The sequence below is a fragment of the Macrobrachium nipponense genome, chromosome 36, assembly GCF_015104395.2.
Source record: "Macrobrachium nipponense isolate FS-2020 chromosome 36, ASM1510439v2, whole genome shotgun sequence".
NCBI lineage: Eukaryota > Metazoa > Arthropoda > Malacostraca > Decapoda > Palaemonidae > Macrobrachium > Macrobrachium nipponense.
Genome location: NC_087220.1, coordinates 32,325,153 through 32,345,690, shown reverse-complemented (window position 1 = coordinate 32,345,690; position 20,538 = coordinate 32,325,153). Strand labels below are relative to the sequence as shown.

General features: G+C 38.3%; 1 protein-coding gene across 1 annotated transcript in view; it reads left to right on the top strand.

The window, feature by feature from the left end:
- The window catches only part of LOC135203556 (fibrocystin-L-like), a 76,149-nt gene that overhangs the window by 3,961 nt on the left and 51,650 nt on the right, over positions 1-20,538 (top strand). The window contains exons 2-20 of the mRNA XM_064233293.1: positions 797-844; positions 1,466-1,552; positions 2,286-2,421; positions 4,757-4,844; positions 5,142-5,305; positions 5,449-5,669; positions 6,656-6,753; positions 7,921-8,017; positions 9,114-9,281; positions 10,200-10,303; positions 11,253-11,331; positions 11,669-11,883; positions 13,666-13,820; positions 14,189-14,276; positions 15,415-15,542; positions 16,029-16,201; positions 16,815-16,976; positions 17,328-17,480; positions 19,610-19,793. Coding sequence (XP_064089363.1) covers positions 808-844; positions 1,466-1,552; positions 2,286-2,421; positions 4,757-4,844; positions 5,142-5,305; positions 5,449-5,669; positions 6,656-6,753; positions 7,921-8,017; positions 9,114-9,281; positions 10,200-10,303; positions 11,253-11,331; positions 11,669-11,883; positions 13,666-13,820; positions 14,189-14,276; positions 15,415-15,542; positions 16,029-16,201; positions 16,815-16,976; positions 17,328-17,480; positions 19,610-19,793 — 2,537 coding nt within the window. The 5' untranslated portion in view covers positions 797-807. The remainder of the gene's footprint in view (positions 1-796; positions 845-1,465; positions 1,553-2,285; positions 2,422-4,756; positions 4,845-5,141; positions 5,306-5,448; positions 5,670-6,655; positions 6,754-7,920; positions 8,018-9,113; positions 9,282-10,199; positions 10,304-11,252; positions 11,332-11,668; positions 11,884-13,665; positions 13,821-14,188; positions 14,277-15,414; positions 15,543-16,028; positions 16,202-16,814; positions 16,977-17,327; positions 17,481-19,609; positions 19,794-20,538) is intronic.

Here is a 20,538-nt window from a genome sequence, read left to right as displayed (position 1 = left end):
ATGCATCTGGCAACGATGAAGGCCAGGCCACCACCGGGCGGTGGCTAAAGCTTGATGGACCGCGGCCCATACGGCATTACACCGAGACCAGCGAAAGATATAAGCGTTTTCGGTGGCCTTGAATATACGCTGTACTCCGGCGCATTTTTATACTTGTTATGTAAACCACTTTCTCACCATCAACTTTCTGGTCGAATCAGGCGAGATTTTATGATGTTTCGAGAGTTAGCCTTTGTCTTTATCACTTGTTGGAGTCATTCGTTTTCTTTTGAGGGTTTAATGTTTAATTTTTCTTACGTATTTCCAAAAGAATTCTTTCTCTCTTTCTCGCTCCTTTGTTACAGTAGATTCTGCCCGTTTTAGCCAGTATTGTTCTGTACTTCTAAAATATAGCCTACATTTTGGGCTAGCTGATTGATATTATCCAATAAGTAAGTAATTATATTATATTAATAAATATTATATATATATTATATATATATATATATATTATGCATACATACATACATACATATACATACATATGTGTGTATAAGTGAATCGCGAAAATTTGAAACATGATGACTATATAAACAAAGGTAGAAGCCACGAGGGAAAGTGAAACAATTGAGTACGCTGTGAGATCTTTCGACTCGAAGGTCCTTTACTTAGCAAAAGATCTCGCAGAATACTCCATTGTTTCACTTTCCTTCGTGGCTTCTACCTTTATTAATATATATGTTTGTGTGTATGTATGTGCGTATCCAACAGAAGAACAACATGTGTACATTTTCTTAATTTATGATCAATTTTGCAGGCATTGCAAAGATGGACTTCAGACTGCTTCTGGCAGCCCTGCTCGTCGGTAAGTGTATAAGCGTCTTTATCAACCGTCCTTCGAACGATAATTACATTCATAGCTAGATATAGTTTGTGATAAAAGAATGGAAGCATTGAGTGGGGGCAGCCCCATCTTGAACTCTAGCTATGACTGAAGGTGTTGCCGTAGACCTTCATTGTTAAAGGGATGCTTAGGTAATATAATTGAATACATACTCCCAGTAGCATGCTTCTTGAAGTGATAACACATCCACAATTATGTATGTATGCATATATATTTAACGATAAAACTCTTCAGGCTCCCGAAAGCTCTGTAAACAGATTCATCTTTCAATACACGTGCGAATACATATCTGTGGATTTGATTTTCCAGCCTCGTAACTTCCAGTTTCGTTGCCAGGAGCTTCATCTTTCAATAGGATTTGTTTTTCCAGCTTCACTTCCAGTTTCGTTGCCAGGAGCTTCATCTTTCAATAGGATTTGTTTTTCCAGCCTCATCACTTCCAGTTTTGTTGCCAGGGGGTTCATCTTTCAATAGGATTTGCTTTTCCAGCCTCATCACTTCCAGTTTTGTTTTCCGGAGCTTCATCTTTCAATAAATGTGGATTTGTTTTTCCAGTCTCATCACTTCCAGTCTTCTTTACAGGAGCTGCTCACGGAGCCAGAATCGCTGACAGCAGTCCTTACTGGCTGGGGTATGGAGGCGGCATCTCCTTGTTTATCTCGGGCACAGGTGAGGAAGGGTATTATTGATTCGTATTTAAAAGAAATTAAGACTTATTTTATATGGTTATGTCACTTGAATCTGTTTGTATCTGTTTGATAGTCAACTCAGAAGTCTGGTGAAGCTATTTTGAAAATAATAATAATGTGCTTTGATTGTATAGGCTCAGGAATTATTTTTATAGTAATAACTACCTCAGTTGAAATGTGTTTACTAAAAAAAAAAATTGAAAATGAGAAAAGGACAGCAGGTTTTACCCAAAAACCTTACACTATCAGTCAACCTGTTAATAAAAAATTGTCACATATTTCATTCATTCAAGTTCTATTCGTGAAAATGAGTTCGGAATGAGATGGGTGTTCACTGTGTAATATAGAGGAATGACATTCTAGATTAATGGTTCTCAAACTTTTTTGGCCCATACACCCTTTCAACATATGTCAGAATGCCAATCCACACCCTCCCACCCCACCCCACTCCCGCTTCCAAAATTGTCTGCCTCAAAAGGTGCTGGTCCAATACGCAACAAAATAGTAGCACAAACACACAAGCTAGTGCAGAGAAAGGCCAACGCGTCATCCGATGCACGTTGCGTCTTGTCTAGTCCTAGAACCATTTTGAGCCTGCCAATCTTGGGTGGCAATACCACCCCCCCCGCCCCCCTCATTTGAGAACCATTACCCTGGTTTAACCTTGAGTCCATGCAGTCAGAATTCCCGCATGACGTTTGTCTCTCCATCAGGATTCAGCGAAGATCAGTTCAGCCACTTTGACACGACCCTGGGCAACAAGGTGAAACTCGTCAATGAGGTCGACACGGTCGATTGCGAGGTCATCCCTTATTTGACCAACACCGAGAAGATTGTCTGCGTCGTTGGGTGAGTGAATATATACGTTTTATCTGCTCCGGTAAAATGAATTCATTAGAAAGTGCTTGTTAGCGTGCGCTACACGCTCGGAACTCGGTGCTGCTGTTTCTCCTACCCTCCACATACCCCACTTACTACTCCGCTCCAGGGCGGACAAACATGTTTTCAGGGGGTGGGTGGCTGTGTCATGTCTCCCCTACTGTCACCCATTGGGAGGACAAATAAGATCCACTTGGATTTTATTATTTTTCTTTCCTTCTATTGGCACCTTGATGCGCCTTCATCCCAGATTTCATTTCTGCTCATCAAGTATCATATCCCGTAGGGGGTGTTGTGCCTTCAGTGCACCCTACACGGTGCACTGTGAGCATGACTCAAGTCCTTTGCAGCGTCCCTTCCTTGTGCCCCTAGCTACAACATCCTTTCATTGCTATTACTGTACCTCCGTTCATATTGTCATTCTTCCATCTTGCTATCCTCAACCCTCTTCTAACAATTGTTTCATAGTGCAACTGCTTTGAAGTTGTCCTCCTGTTACACCTTTCAAACCTCTCTGCTCTCAATTTCCCTCATAGGTCCCAGTACTTGGTCTTTGTCCTATGTTCTGCATTCTACTCTGTTCTGTCCAAGTAACACATGCCCAGTATCACATACCCATTGTAAGCAGACTTTTTTGCACGATTCTAATCCACCCTTCAGTACCCGCCTGTTGCCTGTAGCCTCTAAGTGATCCAAGCATCCGTATACATTGGGATCTGAGCTTACTGATTAAATTTTCAATTTTGAGTTTTAATGTATTCCTGCCAAATTTGGGTGCCAACACCTGTCTGTGAGACTCACTGGCTTGATTTTAAATAAATTTTAAAAATCTGACGTAGATGTACTACCCTTAGGTCAACTTGTTCGCTCCCGAGCAAAGACACACTGTATATATATATATATATATATATATATATATATATATATATATATATATATATATATATATATATATATATATCGAGCTACAAATGTCCTTTAATATCTAATTCGCTCTACCTCGGAATTAATATATTTTCATATATGTTTCACCGAAGGGGAATTTTCTGGGTGATAATAGTATTGCCAGCCGACGGTTAAACATATATGTGTCGATGGTTCGTGTCCGTCGGCCGGCAATTCTATTATCTCCTAGAAAATTCCCCTTCTGTTAAACATGTATGAAAATATATTAATTCCGATGTAGAGCGAATTAGATATTAAAGGACATTTGTAGCTCAATATATGTATATGAATCACGGTACTGTATGTGATATGATCATTATCTATTATAGTATAATATATATATATATATATATAATATAATATATATATATATGTATATATATATATAATATATATATATATATATGTATCTAGATATATATATATATATATATATCTATATAATCTATAACTCTATATATATATCTATCTATAATCTAAATATATATAATATTATATATATATGTATATATATATATATCTATCTATATATATATATATACTAATATATATATCTATCATATAAAGTATCTCATATCTATCTATATATTATTATATATATATATCTATATATATCTATATATATATTTATATAATATATCAGTATATATAATATAATCATATATATATATATAGACTATATATATGATCTATATATATATATATATATAGAATATATATATAGATATTATATATATATAAGATATATATATATATATATACTCTATATATATCGACTATATATATATATATATATCTATATCTATATATATATATATATATATCTATATAATATATATACTATATATATCGATTATTATAATATCTATATATATATATATATATATATATATATATATATATATATACTATTATATCTATATATATATATAGATATATATATATACTATATAGATATATATATCTATATATATATATATACTATATATATATATCTTAATATATATATACATATATATTATCTATATATTTTTCTCTCTCTATATATACTACTCTCTATATTAATCCTAATATATATCTATATTATATATATATATATATATATTATATATTTAATATATATATAATATATATCTATATATCATATCCTAATCTATATAAAAGATTATATCTATCTATAATATATCTATATATATATATATATATAGATATATGTAGATATATATATATTATTATATGATATAGATATATATATTAGATATATATATATATATATATATATATATATATATATATATATATATATATTCATATATATAGAAACAGACAAAAAACGTCACACTTCCAAATGTCTTTGCAGGCAAAGGCTGAACGTCAATGCTCCGTCTGTCTATGTCATCAAGGTCTTCGCTGATGGCGTGGAGGCCTCAGGATCAAGGACAGTTGAGGTGAGTAAATTGAATCCGGTGAATTCGATGTGATTTTTACTCTACTGGTCAGCCGGTATAGTGGTTAGTGAGTGTCGTGGAAATGCCACTCAGATGTGGCAGGGGTTCGTGTCTCCCCCAATATGAAAAATCGCTGGCCAGTTACTGCTGCATTGTTGGGGGGTCTTTAGCGGTGGGAGGTTGAAACTAGCATTCTTTGGAAGCTTGAATTTCAAGTCGGCTCATTCCGTGTGAATAGGTTTGATTTACCGAAATGATAATAATAATTATACACTTATTGATCGATTATTTCCCCAGTTTGCCAGCTGGATGTCACCAGTCATCGAGAGGATGAACCCACGGTGGGCACTGCCAGGGGAATTCGTGGAGATGACAGGCTACATGCAGACTGACAGGTTCCAGGTTGTGGATTTAAACGATCCTCTGGAAGATGATTTGTCCTCTGGAAGAGTTATGACGGGGTGAGCACTCCTTCATTTGTGGCAATGAATTCAAAATACGGGTAATGACAGCGTGAAACACATATACCTAGTAGTCAAATAGTAACGAGGTACTGCTGAAGTTCATGGCAGATTGAAAACTGATGCGTCCTTCACTTTTCCAGGGCATACGTCGGCAAGGTCGAATGTGAAATGGTGAATGAAACAACTGGGGTACTCCACTACCCTCTCAATACCAATAGCCTCAAGTGTAAGGTGCTCAGCCAAAACATTGGCCCTATGAACGGGTCCGTTTACGTGACAACAAGAGGTGCAGCCGAAACCAGGTGGTACGGGATGTACTCGGATTCTCAAGACAAGCTTTATCAGTACCACACGTACGCAGGTGAGATCAGCGCGTTGTGCTATCCCTGCTCTAATTCGATTCTGAGCCCCTGTAGAACCCATTAGTTCTCTCCGTGGTGGGGTAGTGCCGTTAGTACACCTAGCGCAGTGCAATGTAGGCATTACTTGAGGTACATCACAGCGTTCCTTCTGTTCCTAGCTGCAACAACTTTCATTCCTTTTACTGTACTTCCTTTCATATTCTCTTTCTTTCACCATGCTTTCCTCAACCCTCTCCAAACAATTTTTTCCTGGTGCAACTGCTTTGAGGTTTTCCTCCTGTTTACACCTTTCAAACCTCTCTACTCTCAGTGCAGAATGACCTCATAGGTCCCAGCACTTGGCCTTTGGTCAAAATTCCATATTCCATTCCCAGTTTGCTGAAAGTTTGCGTCATGATGGCATCTGAAGATCGGTTCATGAGACTTTAACCCTTTCCATGTAACGAATCAGTAAAACGTTAAAATTAAATATCTTAATCACATGCTTCAATATAGACTACTTCAGTGAACATTTCAAGAGTAGCATCTTCTCTTAATTTGTTTTATCGTTACAGATTTACTTTTATGGGTAAACTACTTCAGTACTAGATCTAGTCCCTCACTGGATGAGTGGGTTCCATACTCGACTATCAATCTGGTAGCCTGAGTTCGCTTCCTGCGGCCACCAGCGAGGAATCAGAGGAATTTATTTTTGGCGCTTAGAAATTCATTTCTCGATATGATGTGGCTTAGATCCCAAAATAAGCTGTAGGGCCCATTGCTAAAAAACCAATTGGTTCCTAGCCACGTCAAAAAAATCTAATCCTTGGGGCCAGCCCTAGGAGAGCTGTTAATCAACTCAGTGATCTGGTAAAACTAGGATATACTTCAGTACTCTTGAATTAGGATTGTCTTTTATCACGAATGGATGCGCGACTTCAACAATAATAATAATGTCATCTTAATTTATGAAGGTACCACTCCCTTATTTATTGTTTGTTGACAGGTGTGGAGAGCGTGTCTCCGAGCACAGGTTCCCCAGGTGGAAGCACATTGATTACCGTCACTGGTGTCGGTTTCAGCAACATCGCAGGTGCAACAGAGGTAAAGAGTGATCTAACAGTCGAAAGTTTAGTGGTGGTAATCCCGTTAGACTATTTGCAACGCTCCTAGATGCAACCCCTTTCATTTCTCTTGCTGTACTTCCTTTCATTTTCTCCTTCCTTCCATCTTCCTTTCCTCAACGCTCTCCTGACTATTGTTTCATAGTGCAACTCCTTTGAGGTTTTGTTCCTTTGACACCTTTCAGACCTTTTCACTGTCAGTTTCTGTTTCAGTGCTGAATGACCTCTTCCTAGGTAGGTCCCAGTGCTTGGCTTTTGGCCTAAATTCTCTATTTTATCAATCTTAATGGTGCTCTTTTGTGAAATAAGATATTTTAATGTTCAGAGTCTAAGATGTGTATTATTGCCAAATGATTCAAGATCTATTATATGTTCATATAATGTTTTGTTATTTTTTTTTGCTTCATTATTTGCTTCCGGGGATCAACGTAGCGTTTAGTTTTCGGTGGTAATTCTTTTCAAATTTAGTCCGTCTCATCTTGTTCACAAAATGGCCAAAGGCTAAGGATTAGATTCACTTTAACTCTTCTATTTGGCAACTCTTTAATTATGAATAATGATTTTTTTATTAAGGACCCTCTTTGCGGAACGCCAAATAATAGAAGACTCATAATCTCACGTGCAAGAATTTCACTGCTGAATGATTAGAGATCTTTTTCCTCAGTTAATTACTTCTTCCCTTCACTTCCTTATTTCTCTAATGTTGATTTGATAATGACCGTATCTTTTGTGTAGTCTGTGGCGCTTTTATTTAGCTCCAGTTGACTGTTGCAAATGGCTGGAAATTTATTACATGCGAGCTTGATGGCTTGTGCTACACTGCCCTGGAACCCGGCGCTGCTTTTTATGTCTTCCCTACCATCCCGATCCCCTACCTACCCTGCCTCCATCTGGGGTGGACAAATAGGTTTGAAGGAGGAGGGTGGGTGTGTCATGTTCCCCTACCGTCCCAATCCCCTACCTACCTACTCCGCCTCCAATTGGGGCGAACGAACAGGTTTGCAGAAGGAAAGTGGATGTGTCATGTCACCCCTACCCTCCCTATCCCCTACCTAACCCGTCCCCACCGGGGGCGGGCAAACCAGAAAGATCCACTTGGATTTTATCATTACAATATTTTCATCTTCCCTCATTACATTTACTTTAGGTTCGAGTTGGAGGTGCTGTGTGTGACATCCAGTCTGTCTCGTACAACTCGCTCACGTGTCTGACGCCTGCCCAAGACACCACGTCTCCAGGACCACGTAAGATTCTGATGTCTTCGTCTTGACCGGATGTTTTTGTCTCACTTGGCCTTTTCATTAATGTAGCGCCTGAGTGCTTAGTAAAGTATTTGAACAGACGTTTCTGATAAATGACTTCAAGTTCGAATTAACTGCATTGCTACGTTTTAACGTGTGTGTGTGATATCACTGTTCAGTAAAATATCCACATGTTAACTACTGCTTACACCTCCGCTGAAGGCTCATTAATAGTGCATTAAACACCCCTAAATCCACTGCGCTATTCACCACGATCTTGCACATGCATGCAGCTCCTGGATATTAATACCTCTTTCTAGGTCATTCCCTCATCCATCCTGTGAACACTTATGCATTTTACACTTTTTTTCATTGACACATATTCCATTCTCTCCTCATGACTGAACCATTTCTGAATATTATTTTGATTCACCATTTCTCATTTACTTACCTTTTCAATACTTTCGTACATCTTTGCATTTCTCACATGATCGACTCTTCCTATACTGCACAGACTACTCAGGCAATTTATAGTAACAGGCTAAACTTTGTCCCTTTCATTTGCATTCAACATCCACACTTCTTCCATAAAGAAGAAATGATTCAACTGTTTCCCTCATACATTCCCATCTTTTGCGTTTCAGGATTACAATTCTAACATAGAATCAGTAAGGTCGTTATATTTATGATTTGGTTAAAATAACTTGGCTTAGGTCATGGCAGCACAGACTTCACTTTGTGGTCCCAAGTCCTGTTCATAGCCTGATAGATTTAAGCGGCAACTCAACTGCTCCGTCTCTCTCAGAGACAGGGATGTGGAGTTTTGGGGCCCTATAGGGTTATAGTTGCTGTTGTGCCAGCAGTCTGTATCCAGTTCCCCTGGGTTTTATGGTGGGTGGCGACGGCGCATTATTCAAATCTCTTTTTTTCTGCAAACATTTCCAAGCTTTGAATGACAGTGGTACTTATCAAAATAGATCCCTTATTAACCAGAAGTTTGTTGTGTGAGTTAATGCTCCTTAAGACAAGTACCGTACGAACATTTGCACATTTTGAGGTATAAGAGCCATTAATAATATAAATCATCCATTCCCTACAGGAGAAAGAGGGTTCCTCTGGGAGTTCTGGGAGGGGGCCTACCCTGAAATCTGGAATGACGCTCAGTGGAATACCCTGGACTCCACCCATCCAAATTACACTTCCGATTACAAGCTGGACATCAACTTCAACGTGACAATGTCTGTTCCCTCCGCTGGCAAGCTCTCAGGTAACACACTGGCTGGAAGGAGTGTTTGGTTTCAGCTGACTCAAAGTATTATTATTATTATTCAGAAGTTGAACACTATTCATACAGAACAAGCCCACCACGGGGGCCGCTGACTATAAATTCTAGAAGCTTGCAAAGGGTAAGAGGAGGTAAAGGGAAGTACAGAAAGAAGAGATCTCACTTATTGAAGAAGAAAATAATTGAATTAGTAAATAGATAGAAATGTATTAAAATGGAAGGAGAATAGTATTAGGGTAGTAATGCATTGCATCTTCACTTGAACTTCTGAAGAAGAAGTTACAACTGCCCGACATCCCCTGGGTGGCTGTTCCACAGTCCAACAGTGTGGTTGAAGGACTGCAGAATTTAGTCATAACTGGTAGAACTGGTTAAAACACAGGGATTTTGGGCTTGGGCAAAATAATGTTTGATTTAAACAACTCACAGATATGACTTGTTTATTTAGATGATGTCATAAACAGGACTGGTTGATTAAAGTACACTCAGAGATGCACTGATTCAAGCGAGTAGGACTAGTTGATAGATTGTGCAATTTTGGCTAACCCACAGTGGGTAGGTAAGTTGTATGATTGCCTAACGGTTGGTAATATTGAGAGGAACCACTCTTCATGGGTAAATATTTTGTTCAGAAAACATTGTCACTTGATTGAAGCTCCAGAGAAACTCAAATCTTTCTGTCATATGTCTGTCCAGAAAAAATTATGTTTTAATTTTAGGTAATTAAAAAATATTAGTTTAATACAAACAATATAATTTGCAGGGGAATTGCTACAAAATTATTTTATAGAAAGGTTAAAATATTAATTGATCACAAGAATAACTTAGATGGGGAAATTTACAACACCCCTCTATGTACTGAGTTGGCGTCTTTAGCAATTCTCGTATCGTTACCTGTAGGGTACCTGAACATGCCCCACGACGGTAACTACTCCTTCGGCTTCCACGCCTTGAATGCCTCGGTCCGTATCTACATAGCTGCCAATGGGAATCCAGCCAATCTTGTAAGTATTATTATTAGCATTACAAGCTTGTTGGCGCAAGCTACGCAACCTGGAACCTGGCGCTGCTCTCTACCCGACCCTCCCATTACCCTGTCCCCACCTAAGGCAGACAAACAGTTTTGCAGGAGGGTAGATGTCTCCCCTACCCTCCCGTTCTTCTACCTACCCCACCCCCAACCGGGGCTGACAAACCAGTTTGCAGGGGGAGAGTGGCTGTGTCACATCTCCCTCACTTAAGCAGACCACTCGGTTGAGAATCCGTGTCATCTCTTTACTTACAAAGTTGCATGTAGTGTATCCTCCTTTTAATTCCTTGTAATAGTTAATGCAGTTGTTCACACTTTACGTGTCTTGTTTGGTAGGCATCACCTGTTTCATTCAACAATCACACACAATGTTATAAATTTTCATTTGGAAATTCACAACCCAAGTCTTAGCTCCCTTTTATTGTACCTCCTTTCATATTCTCTTTCTTCTATCTTACTTTCCCCAACCCTGTCCTGACAATTGATTCATAGTGCAACTCAGAGGTTTTCCTCCTGTTACACTTTTCAGACCTTTTGCTGTTAATTTCTGTTTCAGTGTTTGATGACCTCACTGGTCCAAGAGCTTGGCCTTTGAACCTAAATTCTGTATTCTTTTCTATATATATATATATATATATATATATATATATATATATATATATATATATATATATTAATGAAGCTGTGGCATAACAGAAGTTCAACCATACTTACAATATAGATGTGTAAGGGTAAGGCGCGTCAACTTGCTGTAGTAACCAACTGAAGAATCCCTACGCATGTTTATGAACCAGGTTCCGAACGCTTGTCCTTGTTTCACATGACACCGAGATACCGAGTACATTTAAGACCCAGATAGAATTTTTCTAGACTATGAACAAAATTTATTCTTTTTCAGCATTCTCATATTCCTTTCTTTTCAGACATTTGTGAATTACTGGGAGAAGGTCTTCTTGTACAAGGACACCCCCGCTTACTTTGAGATCCGCTACAGAGGCACCGGTAAGTTAGAAATAATGAAGGTCACATCAGAGACGCTTTCAAAGCAGACACAGAAGTTTAAAGTGGTAAAAACAGGAAATGGGCAGAAATTTGGGAATCAATATCTCTTCACCTAATGTCATTCCTCCTCCTTCATTTATGGCCAGATCTCTAGTAAATCACAAGAGAATTAAGATAAGTTTCTTTATATTTCTTCCCTCCCCCAGTTGTACCTTTAAAGGACTCTCACAAATAACATTTGCTTCCTTCTCAGCCACTAAAAGATTCTAGGGTCGCATTTCCCTCCTTCCCAAGTATAAGGAGATCCTCAGAAATCCTTTATCTCCTTCCATTGCAGCGTCGACCATCTTCAGAGGGTTGATGAACGACTTCGCACCAAAGTACTCCCGCTACCAAACTCACTTGGCCTTAGATGAGAAGCAGAGGTTGTACCTCAATCCCAGGGTGAAATGGGACAAGCAGCGACTCACGCCTAGCGGCACTCTGGCTGCTGCCAGTCTCTACCTGAATGGATTTCTGTCTCCGCCTGTTAATGTGTCAGATGCCAGCAAGGTATTAGGCCCAAAAGGACTTTTTCAATTAGTTCAACTTCCTGTGTTCCTGTTAGCAAGTGCAGGCCTGTCAGGGTTCATGCAATATTGCTGTATATGTTGATCACTCCTATACACCATATTTGCTTTACATTTGCTTGAGTACAACTGGATCCAGTAGTTATTAGTTATTCACTAACTGGTCTCATATACATATATATTGACTATCACTAAAACATATGATATTTTATGTTGTCGTAGAGCCTGAGGAAGGAATGAAAGGAGTCGACCAAGCACTTTTGTGTATTTCAGGAGGTGTGGAAAATACACGAAGGATCTTTGTCGACTCCTTGCATCCCTTCCTCTAGCTCTATGACAATATATATATGTATGTATGTATGTATGTATAAGCTTTATCCTTCACACAATTGTTCAGTTATTCTATGCACTGATACAGTTGATAACAGGACCTCATTTAGAGTGGACGGTATCTAGCAGAGATATTTATTCAGGGAAAAGTTACTAAAAGCTTTCCAGGACTTGCAGTCTCTATCGTCTGGTATCCACCGATGAGGACTGTTATACCCTATCGGCTCCTTCAAGGCGATTTGGGCGTGTCCCCCCACATTGCCAAATGTACTTCTCTCGAGTTTTTAAAGGCCTACCCTTCCAATTTACCCCTTTTAATCCGTGGGTTTGTCAAGGAGGTTTAACCTCCTTGGCGTTTGTTAATGTCTCCTGGGAGCAATATACTTCTGGGTGTTCCCTATTGCCTCGACCCTCCTTCGAAAATATTTCCATTCTTCCAGGTCTCCCTTTTTCATATAGGCCTAATTAAATCTCTTTTTGGACCTTTCTTGTGATTATCACAAGCTGCTGGAGTTCTGCACTTTTAATTTACTTGTTTTTGTGTTAATTTACTGCATATATATATATATATATATATATAGATATATATATGTATATTAATATTATATAATAATAATAATATATATTATATATATGAGAGAGAGAGGAGAGAGAGGAGAGAGAGAGATAGAGAGAGAGAGAAGAGAAGAGAGAGAGAGAGAGAGCTATTGACATTTAAAAAGGATTGTGTATGTAGAGTAGACAGATAAGAGAACGCAGCAAATGTACATAGTAGGTTACACAAATAAGATTATCGGCAGTTATTTAATTTATCTATTCATAATATGGTCCTCTGTTTCTTTCCAGTAAGTATTCATAACATTTTCCATGTTGTTTGTAAAGCGACAGACTCCTTAATGAGTCAGTGACAGTGAGTGTTTTGACAGCTTCCCTTGTGGAGGCGCGGGCTGTATGACATCTTTATGCCCTGAGGTCAGCTTAACACCTGAGAGAAGAACTGGCAGCGCTGGAAATTTTTTTTGCCACGTTTAAGAATAAACTTGTTGTTTTATTGTTGTAAAATGCTAGAAAATTACGAGGGCTTTTAATAATTGCCAAAATTAATCAACAACCAATTATGTTTGTGTTGTGTTGTATAACTTATGCTGCCTTCATATACCATAAAATGTTGAGTTGGAATATTTGATGTGGCAGCGCCAGCAACGGAGGAGACCCCACCCAAATCGTCATGAAGGAGCCGATAGGGTTATAGTCCTCGAAAGCTTTTTGTAACCTTTCCTGAATAAATATCTCCGGTAGATACCGTCCACTCTAAATGAAGGCCTGTCATTAAATATACATACATACATAAAAATACATCTATATATATGGGCATGTTTGAGTGAAGTTGTGTTACAGGTCGTCTGATTTGCTCTGCCTTGATTGCAATCAACAGGTAAGAACGGCTGTTTTAGGACTGGTTGATCAGCAATGCGAAGACGTGGCAACAGATCCGACAATCTCCACTCGATCCGGGTTCGAAATTGGAAGTGAGGACCCGCCTGGTAGACGTGGCAGCATTGTCGATGACGTCAAGCCATTCTGCGGAAGGTATGTACGTCGATTGACGTTACAAATACCAGGGTCACTGACGGCCATGTTACTGTGTTCTTGTTAATTTTGCTAAACAAATTCAATCTTATTTCAGAACAGGTTTTGCATTTGTTAATACACCATCATTGCCATTAGTGTTTTTGGTATGATTTGCATGCACCCAACCTAATCTAACCTAACCTAATACAACCTTCCTTCCCCAAGATGTTTCGGTGTTCTTTTTGTTAATTTTGATAGACAAATTCAATCCTATTTCAGATCAGGTTTTGCGTTTGTTAATACATCATCATTGCCATCAATGATTTTGGTATAATTTACATGTACCCAACCTAACCTAACCTAACCTTCCTTCGTTCCCTTTTCAGGTATTCATTTATGGTCCATGAAACAGATCCCAAAGTGTATGACCAGAGTGATGATAAACTTATGGTGGATGTCCTTAAGTTTAATTACGTAAGTAGATTTCTCTCATGAGTTCTTTCATTTTCAGTCAAAACTAATCTGTTTATGACTGGTATTTTATAGTGGATTCCCAGTTATCTAAGTGATTCATGTGACGAATTGCCTTTTTATAGCATTCATTATGGAAAAGATAAATACATCACTTTCGTGAAAGTTTAAAGTCAGTTATATATTTGTATGTATGAGTTATGTCGTTTTAGATTCAAAAACAACTAGTAGGTAATTTCATGCGACCAGATCTTAAAATCACACTTTTTCATGAAGAGGAAACCGGCGTAAAAAAAAACCCGTGGTTTGAAAAAACTATTACATTAACGTATGAGATAGTATATTTAAGTGGGAATTATTATATTTATTATAAGTATGAATGAAAAACACAAAAACAATATAGGTGTCATTAGAGAGCATCGCCTCCTGAAACTTTATACAGTCCCTTGAAATGGACTGGGCTTTCTCCTGAGAATTTCAAGAACCTCATCATTTGCAAGCTATTGATATCAACCTTTCTGTCTTTTTGAATAAAGCAGTCATTTTTTACCACAGCCCTTAAAATTTGCTGGACGATCCTTTTCATTTTCAAGGATGTTTTAGAATTCATCAGACGTCGTAGAATGTCACAATTTGGGGTACTACACTTGCGTGGGTTTTAGATTGGTGTGGGAGTGTGGGGTTCATTAACACTTAAATGTTTAGGACAATACTTTTGAACGTGTTACTTACTCGTATTTTTAGTTTTATATATATATATATATATATGATATATATAATATATATATATCTATATATATATATATATAAATAATAATAACTATTGAGATGGCTATTTGACTCTGTCCACACTTTTCCTGTCCGCCCTCGGATCTTAAAACCTACTGATGCTAGAGGGCTGTAAATTGGTACGTTGATCATCCACCTTCCAATCATTTAAGACACCAAATTGCACCCCTCTAGCCTCAGTAGTTTTTATTTGATTTAAGGTTGAAGTTAGTCATGCTCGTCGTGCATCTGGTCTTGCCAAACAGCTGTTTAAATCGATTGGAAATTTGTATTACGCAGAAATACCTTTGGTTGTCAAAGAAGCCTTTGTGGCTTTAATTTCCACTGAAGGATTTTCTTCATTTGCTTTTAGGTGTGCTTCGCCATAAAAGGAAATGCCAAGAAGAGTATGAAAGTGGAGTTCTACTGGTGGGACAAATGGAACAGATGGAGGAGCGATGCTGTTTGGTTTGACCATACCTACACGTCTGATCCAAACACGTGAGGATTGTTGTTATGGCCAATGGACCATCTTCTTCTTCTTCTTATCCCAGGTTGTCGAAGTTTCCCAAAGCGTTTAGCTACCGCTTCCTTTCTTCAATCTTACTGTCCAACTGCTCCAAGGACCCTTTACTGCTCAAAACAGCGCTGAGCGGCTGGAAGTGTCCCAGGGCTTGGCATTTGCAGGCGAATTTTCATGCATCACATAGTCAAACCTAAAGTGTTCAGCGTTATCCTGTACTGTGTTCAATCGTCATGTTGTCTCTGAGATTTGCGTGTTTGTTGCTTTCTTGTATGCAGTCCCTTGTCCCATAAATGTACAACCGATGGATGGAATTATCCATTTCATCCATATCCAAACTGATTAATTGTCCCCCAGCAGATGGAATTCTCCATTTTACGCATATCCAGACTGATTATTTGTCCCCCCAACAGATGGAATTATCTATTTCAACCACATTCAGATTGGTTCATTGTCCCCAACAGATGGAGTTATCAGTGCCACGACATCTTCAAGGTCATGAACAGTTCCTCGATCAACACCCAACGAAACAAAGGCGCAGTCGTGAAGGCCAGAAGAGTATGGGCTCCCTTACCCCATTCCAGCTTCGATGATGTCTATGTTGATGAGTTCATGTTCTCTGACGAAAGCGTTGGTGGTTAGTTTGCAGTTTTTCATTTTTACCCTGATGATGAAAGTAAGGCTGGCTCAATAGATTTGGTAGAGTGACACAAGTAAGATTAACTGATGATGAAAGTAAGGTTGGCTTAATAGATTTAGTTTTGTGACACAAGTAAGATTAACTGATAATGAAAGGAAGGTTGGCTCAATAAATTTGGTGGTGTGACACAAGTAAGATTATTTACTCTGATGATGAAAGTAAGGTTGGTTTAATAGATTTGTTAGTGTGACACAAGTATAGATTTTTTACAATCTGATGATGAAAGCAAGGTTGTCTCAATAGATTTGGAAGTCTGGCACCATAGATGGAGGGTTATTGTAGATTGTTTGCTGACCAGGAAACGTTTCTTGTTACTTGGCTGTGCTAGTTATTTTATTGATTTTTTCAACGAAATATATCTTTAATACAAATTGAGAATTGATGTTTGAAATGCACATTTTGTTGAGCACAAAAAACACATCCTCCTACATATCGGAATTTACGAACCTGAAATACCTGTCACAGGAAGTCTTGGTAATCTTTAATCATTTAAAGTTATCAATATTTTGGATTCAAGGTATAAAGTCATCACTTTTTGTTTCAATTCTAGTGACCCAGGCAAGACCATCAGCCCTTCAATCCCAGGGTATCCTAATTAGTAACATCACCGTGACCCCGGTGGTAGTGGACGGCGTGACTTCGCTCGACGTTGAGTTCATAACTTCCAACTGCTACGGGAACTTCCCCTTGTTGGGCGTCACTAGCGGAGCACGTGAGTACTCAGAAGTTGCCATTGGTTATGGTTGAGTAATTTCTATTTTTTCTTTATTCAGTAGATGAAACTTAATCATATGGGACAAGCCCACCACAGGGTCCATTGACTTGAACTTCAAGCTTCTAAAGAATATCAAGTTGTTCTTTAGGAAGGAGTAAGAGGAGGTCAAAGGAGATACAGAAGAAAGAAAAGATCTCGATTAATGAAAAAGATAAAAATAATGTTACTATTCCCCTTGAAGTAGTGTCTTGATTGTGTGCAACAAATTCACAAGCTACGTCATAATTAAATTATTATTCACGCAATCTTTCTTTAAGATTAAAATCGAATGTTGTTTTACATTCACAGCAAATCCCTCCTGGCTAACGGAGCTGGACAGCAGTGCCACTGATGCCAGCTTCACTGTAAGGGGGGGTACGGTGAATGTAACACGTTTAGTGACAGCCACTAACGTAATTTCGGGCACATGGTCAATGGACATCATGGGAGCTACACTATCAGGTGGGTATAGTGTCATTAACACAGTCTGCTTGTACCAGATAGAGGAATAGTGCCTTCAGTACATCTCGCGCCCAAGGCCCCTAGCTGCAACCTCTCTCGTCCCTTTTACTATAACTCCTTTCATAATCGGTTCCATTTTACTTTCCTCAACCCTCTCCTAACAAATGTTTTCAAAATACAACTGCGAAGATTTCCTCCTGTTACACATTGCAGACCATTTTACCGTCAATTTCCTTTTCACCGCTGAAATACCTCATCATAGGCCTCAGGGCCTGACCTTTGGCCTAAGTTCTGTATTCCGTTCCATTCCACTGTCTGCTTGTAGATACTGTCTCAGACTTCTTGTAGATTTGGACAGTAGCGTTTCAATCTCGTCACGTGACTTCATTTTTCAACAAGATTGTGTATTCTTCATACACCTCATCAAGGTACAATATATAAAAGAATGAAAAACAGCTTCGAAATACCAAAGGTAAACACAAAAACAAAAAAATTAAAATACAGAACAATCAAACAGCCTAGTCAAGAAGCAAATGGTCCACAGCCGAGAATTACACTTAAAAGACAACTACAAACGGAAATGGAACTGCCAAGCATTCAATGGCATAGTTACGAAGTTGTCAACAATACATTTCGTAAGCCAGTTATCTAGCGTTGCTAATATTATAAACACTGCTTGACTTATATTTTATTATACTAGATTCTATAATGTTTCTTTTAATAATATCTCTACAAAATAAAATTTCCTTTGAATTTTTCCAATTAATTGCGTGATTAAAATTATTCATATGTAAAAAGAGGGAAATTTTATTTTGTAGAGGTATTATTAGCAGAAACATTATAGAATCTAGTATAATAAAATATAAGTCAAGCAGTGTTTTTAATATCAGCAACGGACAATATAAACTAGATAACTGGCTTACGAAATGTGTTGTTGACAACTTCGTAACTATGCCATTGAATGCTTGGCAGTTCCATTTCCGTTTGTAGTTGTCTTTTAAGTGTAATTCTAGGCTGTGGACCATTTGCTTCTTGACTAGGCTGTTTGATTGTTATGTATTTTAATTTTTTTTTTTTGTGTGTTTACCTTTGATATTTCGAAGCTGTTTTTCATTCTATTATATATTGTACCCTGATGAGGTGTATCAAGAAAGCGCTAGGTACTGCTGCTTTTCATATTTCCTGCTGGCTCTTGGTATACAATCTTCACGTGTTACTTGCGATCGTATAACTATAACTATAACTATATATTATATATATATATATATATATATATATATATATATATATATAATATATATATATATTGCGTCTTAATACCTTTTTCTCTATACACAAGTACGTACTTCCTCTCTCCTGGACGAACAGCCTGCTAGAAAAAAAAAACTTGTCAAGCATATGCTTTCTCTTCCCTCTTGGTATCCACCCTTTCTTAATACTTGTTTCATAGTGCAACTGCTTTGAGATTTTCCTCCTGTTACACCTTTCAGGCCTTTCTCCTCTCAATTTCCCTGTCAGTGCTGAATCACCTCGTAGGTACCAGTGCTTGGCCCCTTTGGCCTCAACCCTATATTCCATTCCATTGCAGTTTCATAATCTCTTTCTCTGTCTCGTTATCTTTGTGTTCTGCATCTTGCGGCCAATTTGTCCCCATGAGAGAATTGCTCCTGATATCAATTTACAGCTAATGTATATACTTGATTTGGATGATTCAGTTTGTGCAGGACTTTCTCCTGAAGTCATAAACTACCATCAGATACATTCATTTAGAAATCGGACGTGAATTGAGCCCTAGAAGGAAATTGGATTGTAGGCATTCTGTTTTTATTTGCTATAATTTTTTAAATATGCTTATTGCTAATATTTTTACTATTATTCTTTTTTTTTTACTGCTAACTCAGCAATTGTGTGGATATTGCCAAGTATCATTTTCATCACTTTAATTCATGCATTTAGTTTTGTATGTGTCTACTGTAATACCTCCACTTCGTATATTCCATGTAGTATATGGCCAGCCCCGAGCTCAAAATAAAAATGATTATTATTATCATTAAAGGCCTTGGGGGGTATTATTTTTATTCCGACTTCATCCCTGAAGCTTCACAGCCTTTTACTGTGCCCTCACCCAGGACTTGCGCCCGATGTCAGCCCACACGTCCTTGAGGAAATGGTTAACGGAGCCCTGGGCACCACCGGCATCGACGTCAGGCAGTGGGGTACATGCAATACCAGAAAGTGGACCGTAGAGTGGCTCGAGGATCCAGGTCCAAAGCCCTTGATTACAGTCGATGATTCACAGCTTGTCTTCGATGGGTAAGTGACTACATTCATTGTGATACCCTTCGGCCCCTAGCCACAACCCCTTTGGTTCCTTTTACTGTGTGCCTCCTTTCATATTCTCTTTCTTCCATCTTACTTTCCATCCTCTCTTAACAATTGATTCATAGTGCAACCTCTTTGAGGTTTTCCTCCTGTTACACCTTTCAGACCTTCTTACTGTCAATTTCTGTTTCAGCGATGAATGACCTCATGGGTCCCAGTACACCCAAGATTCATTGTCGATGACTGAGTTGAATTTTTCCTTGATTATGTTTGTATGTACATTTTGAGTCTTGCATATCAGAATACAGGGTCTGATAAACCTCCGTGTGAGGCTAATGTAAGGATCGAGACACTTTCTGCCGTTATCATGCATGCAGGTTCAATTTATCTAGCGTGACCAATGGAAACACAATAACACAAGGAAGAAATACTAAGCTACATTTCAACTTCCTACTTCAGACCACCTGTCTTGTTGGCATATCAAGAGGTATTCTGCTATGCTTCCTTATCAAAGAAGAGCACTCCATTGCTCTTGTTAGTGATAAATTTAAATTATAGTTCTGTCCATCTTGCTAAGAAGTGCCACTCATGATCTGACTGTGTCTTGCCTGCAAATTAGTGTAATTTATGATTCCTTCAGAAACCAGTTCCCCTTTGCTTCTAGGCCAGGCAAACGGTGTGACCTGTGTGTAACACTCGCGCTGTTCGGGCAAAAGCTGAACAGCTTGTCAGTGTA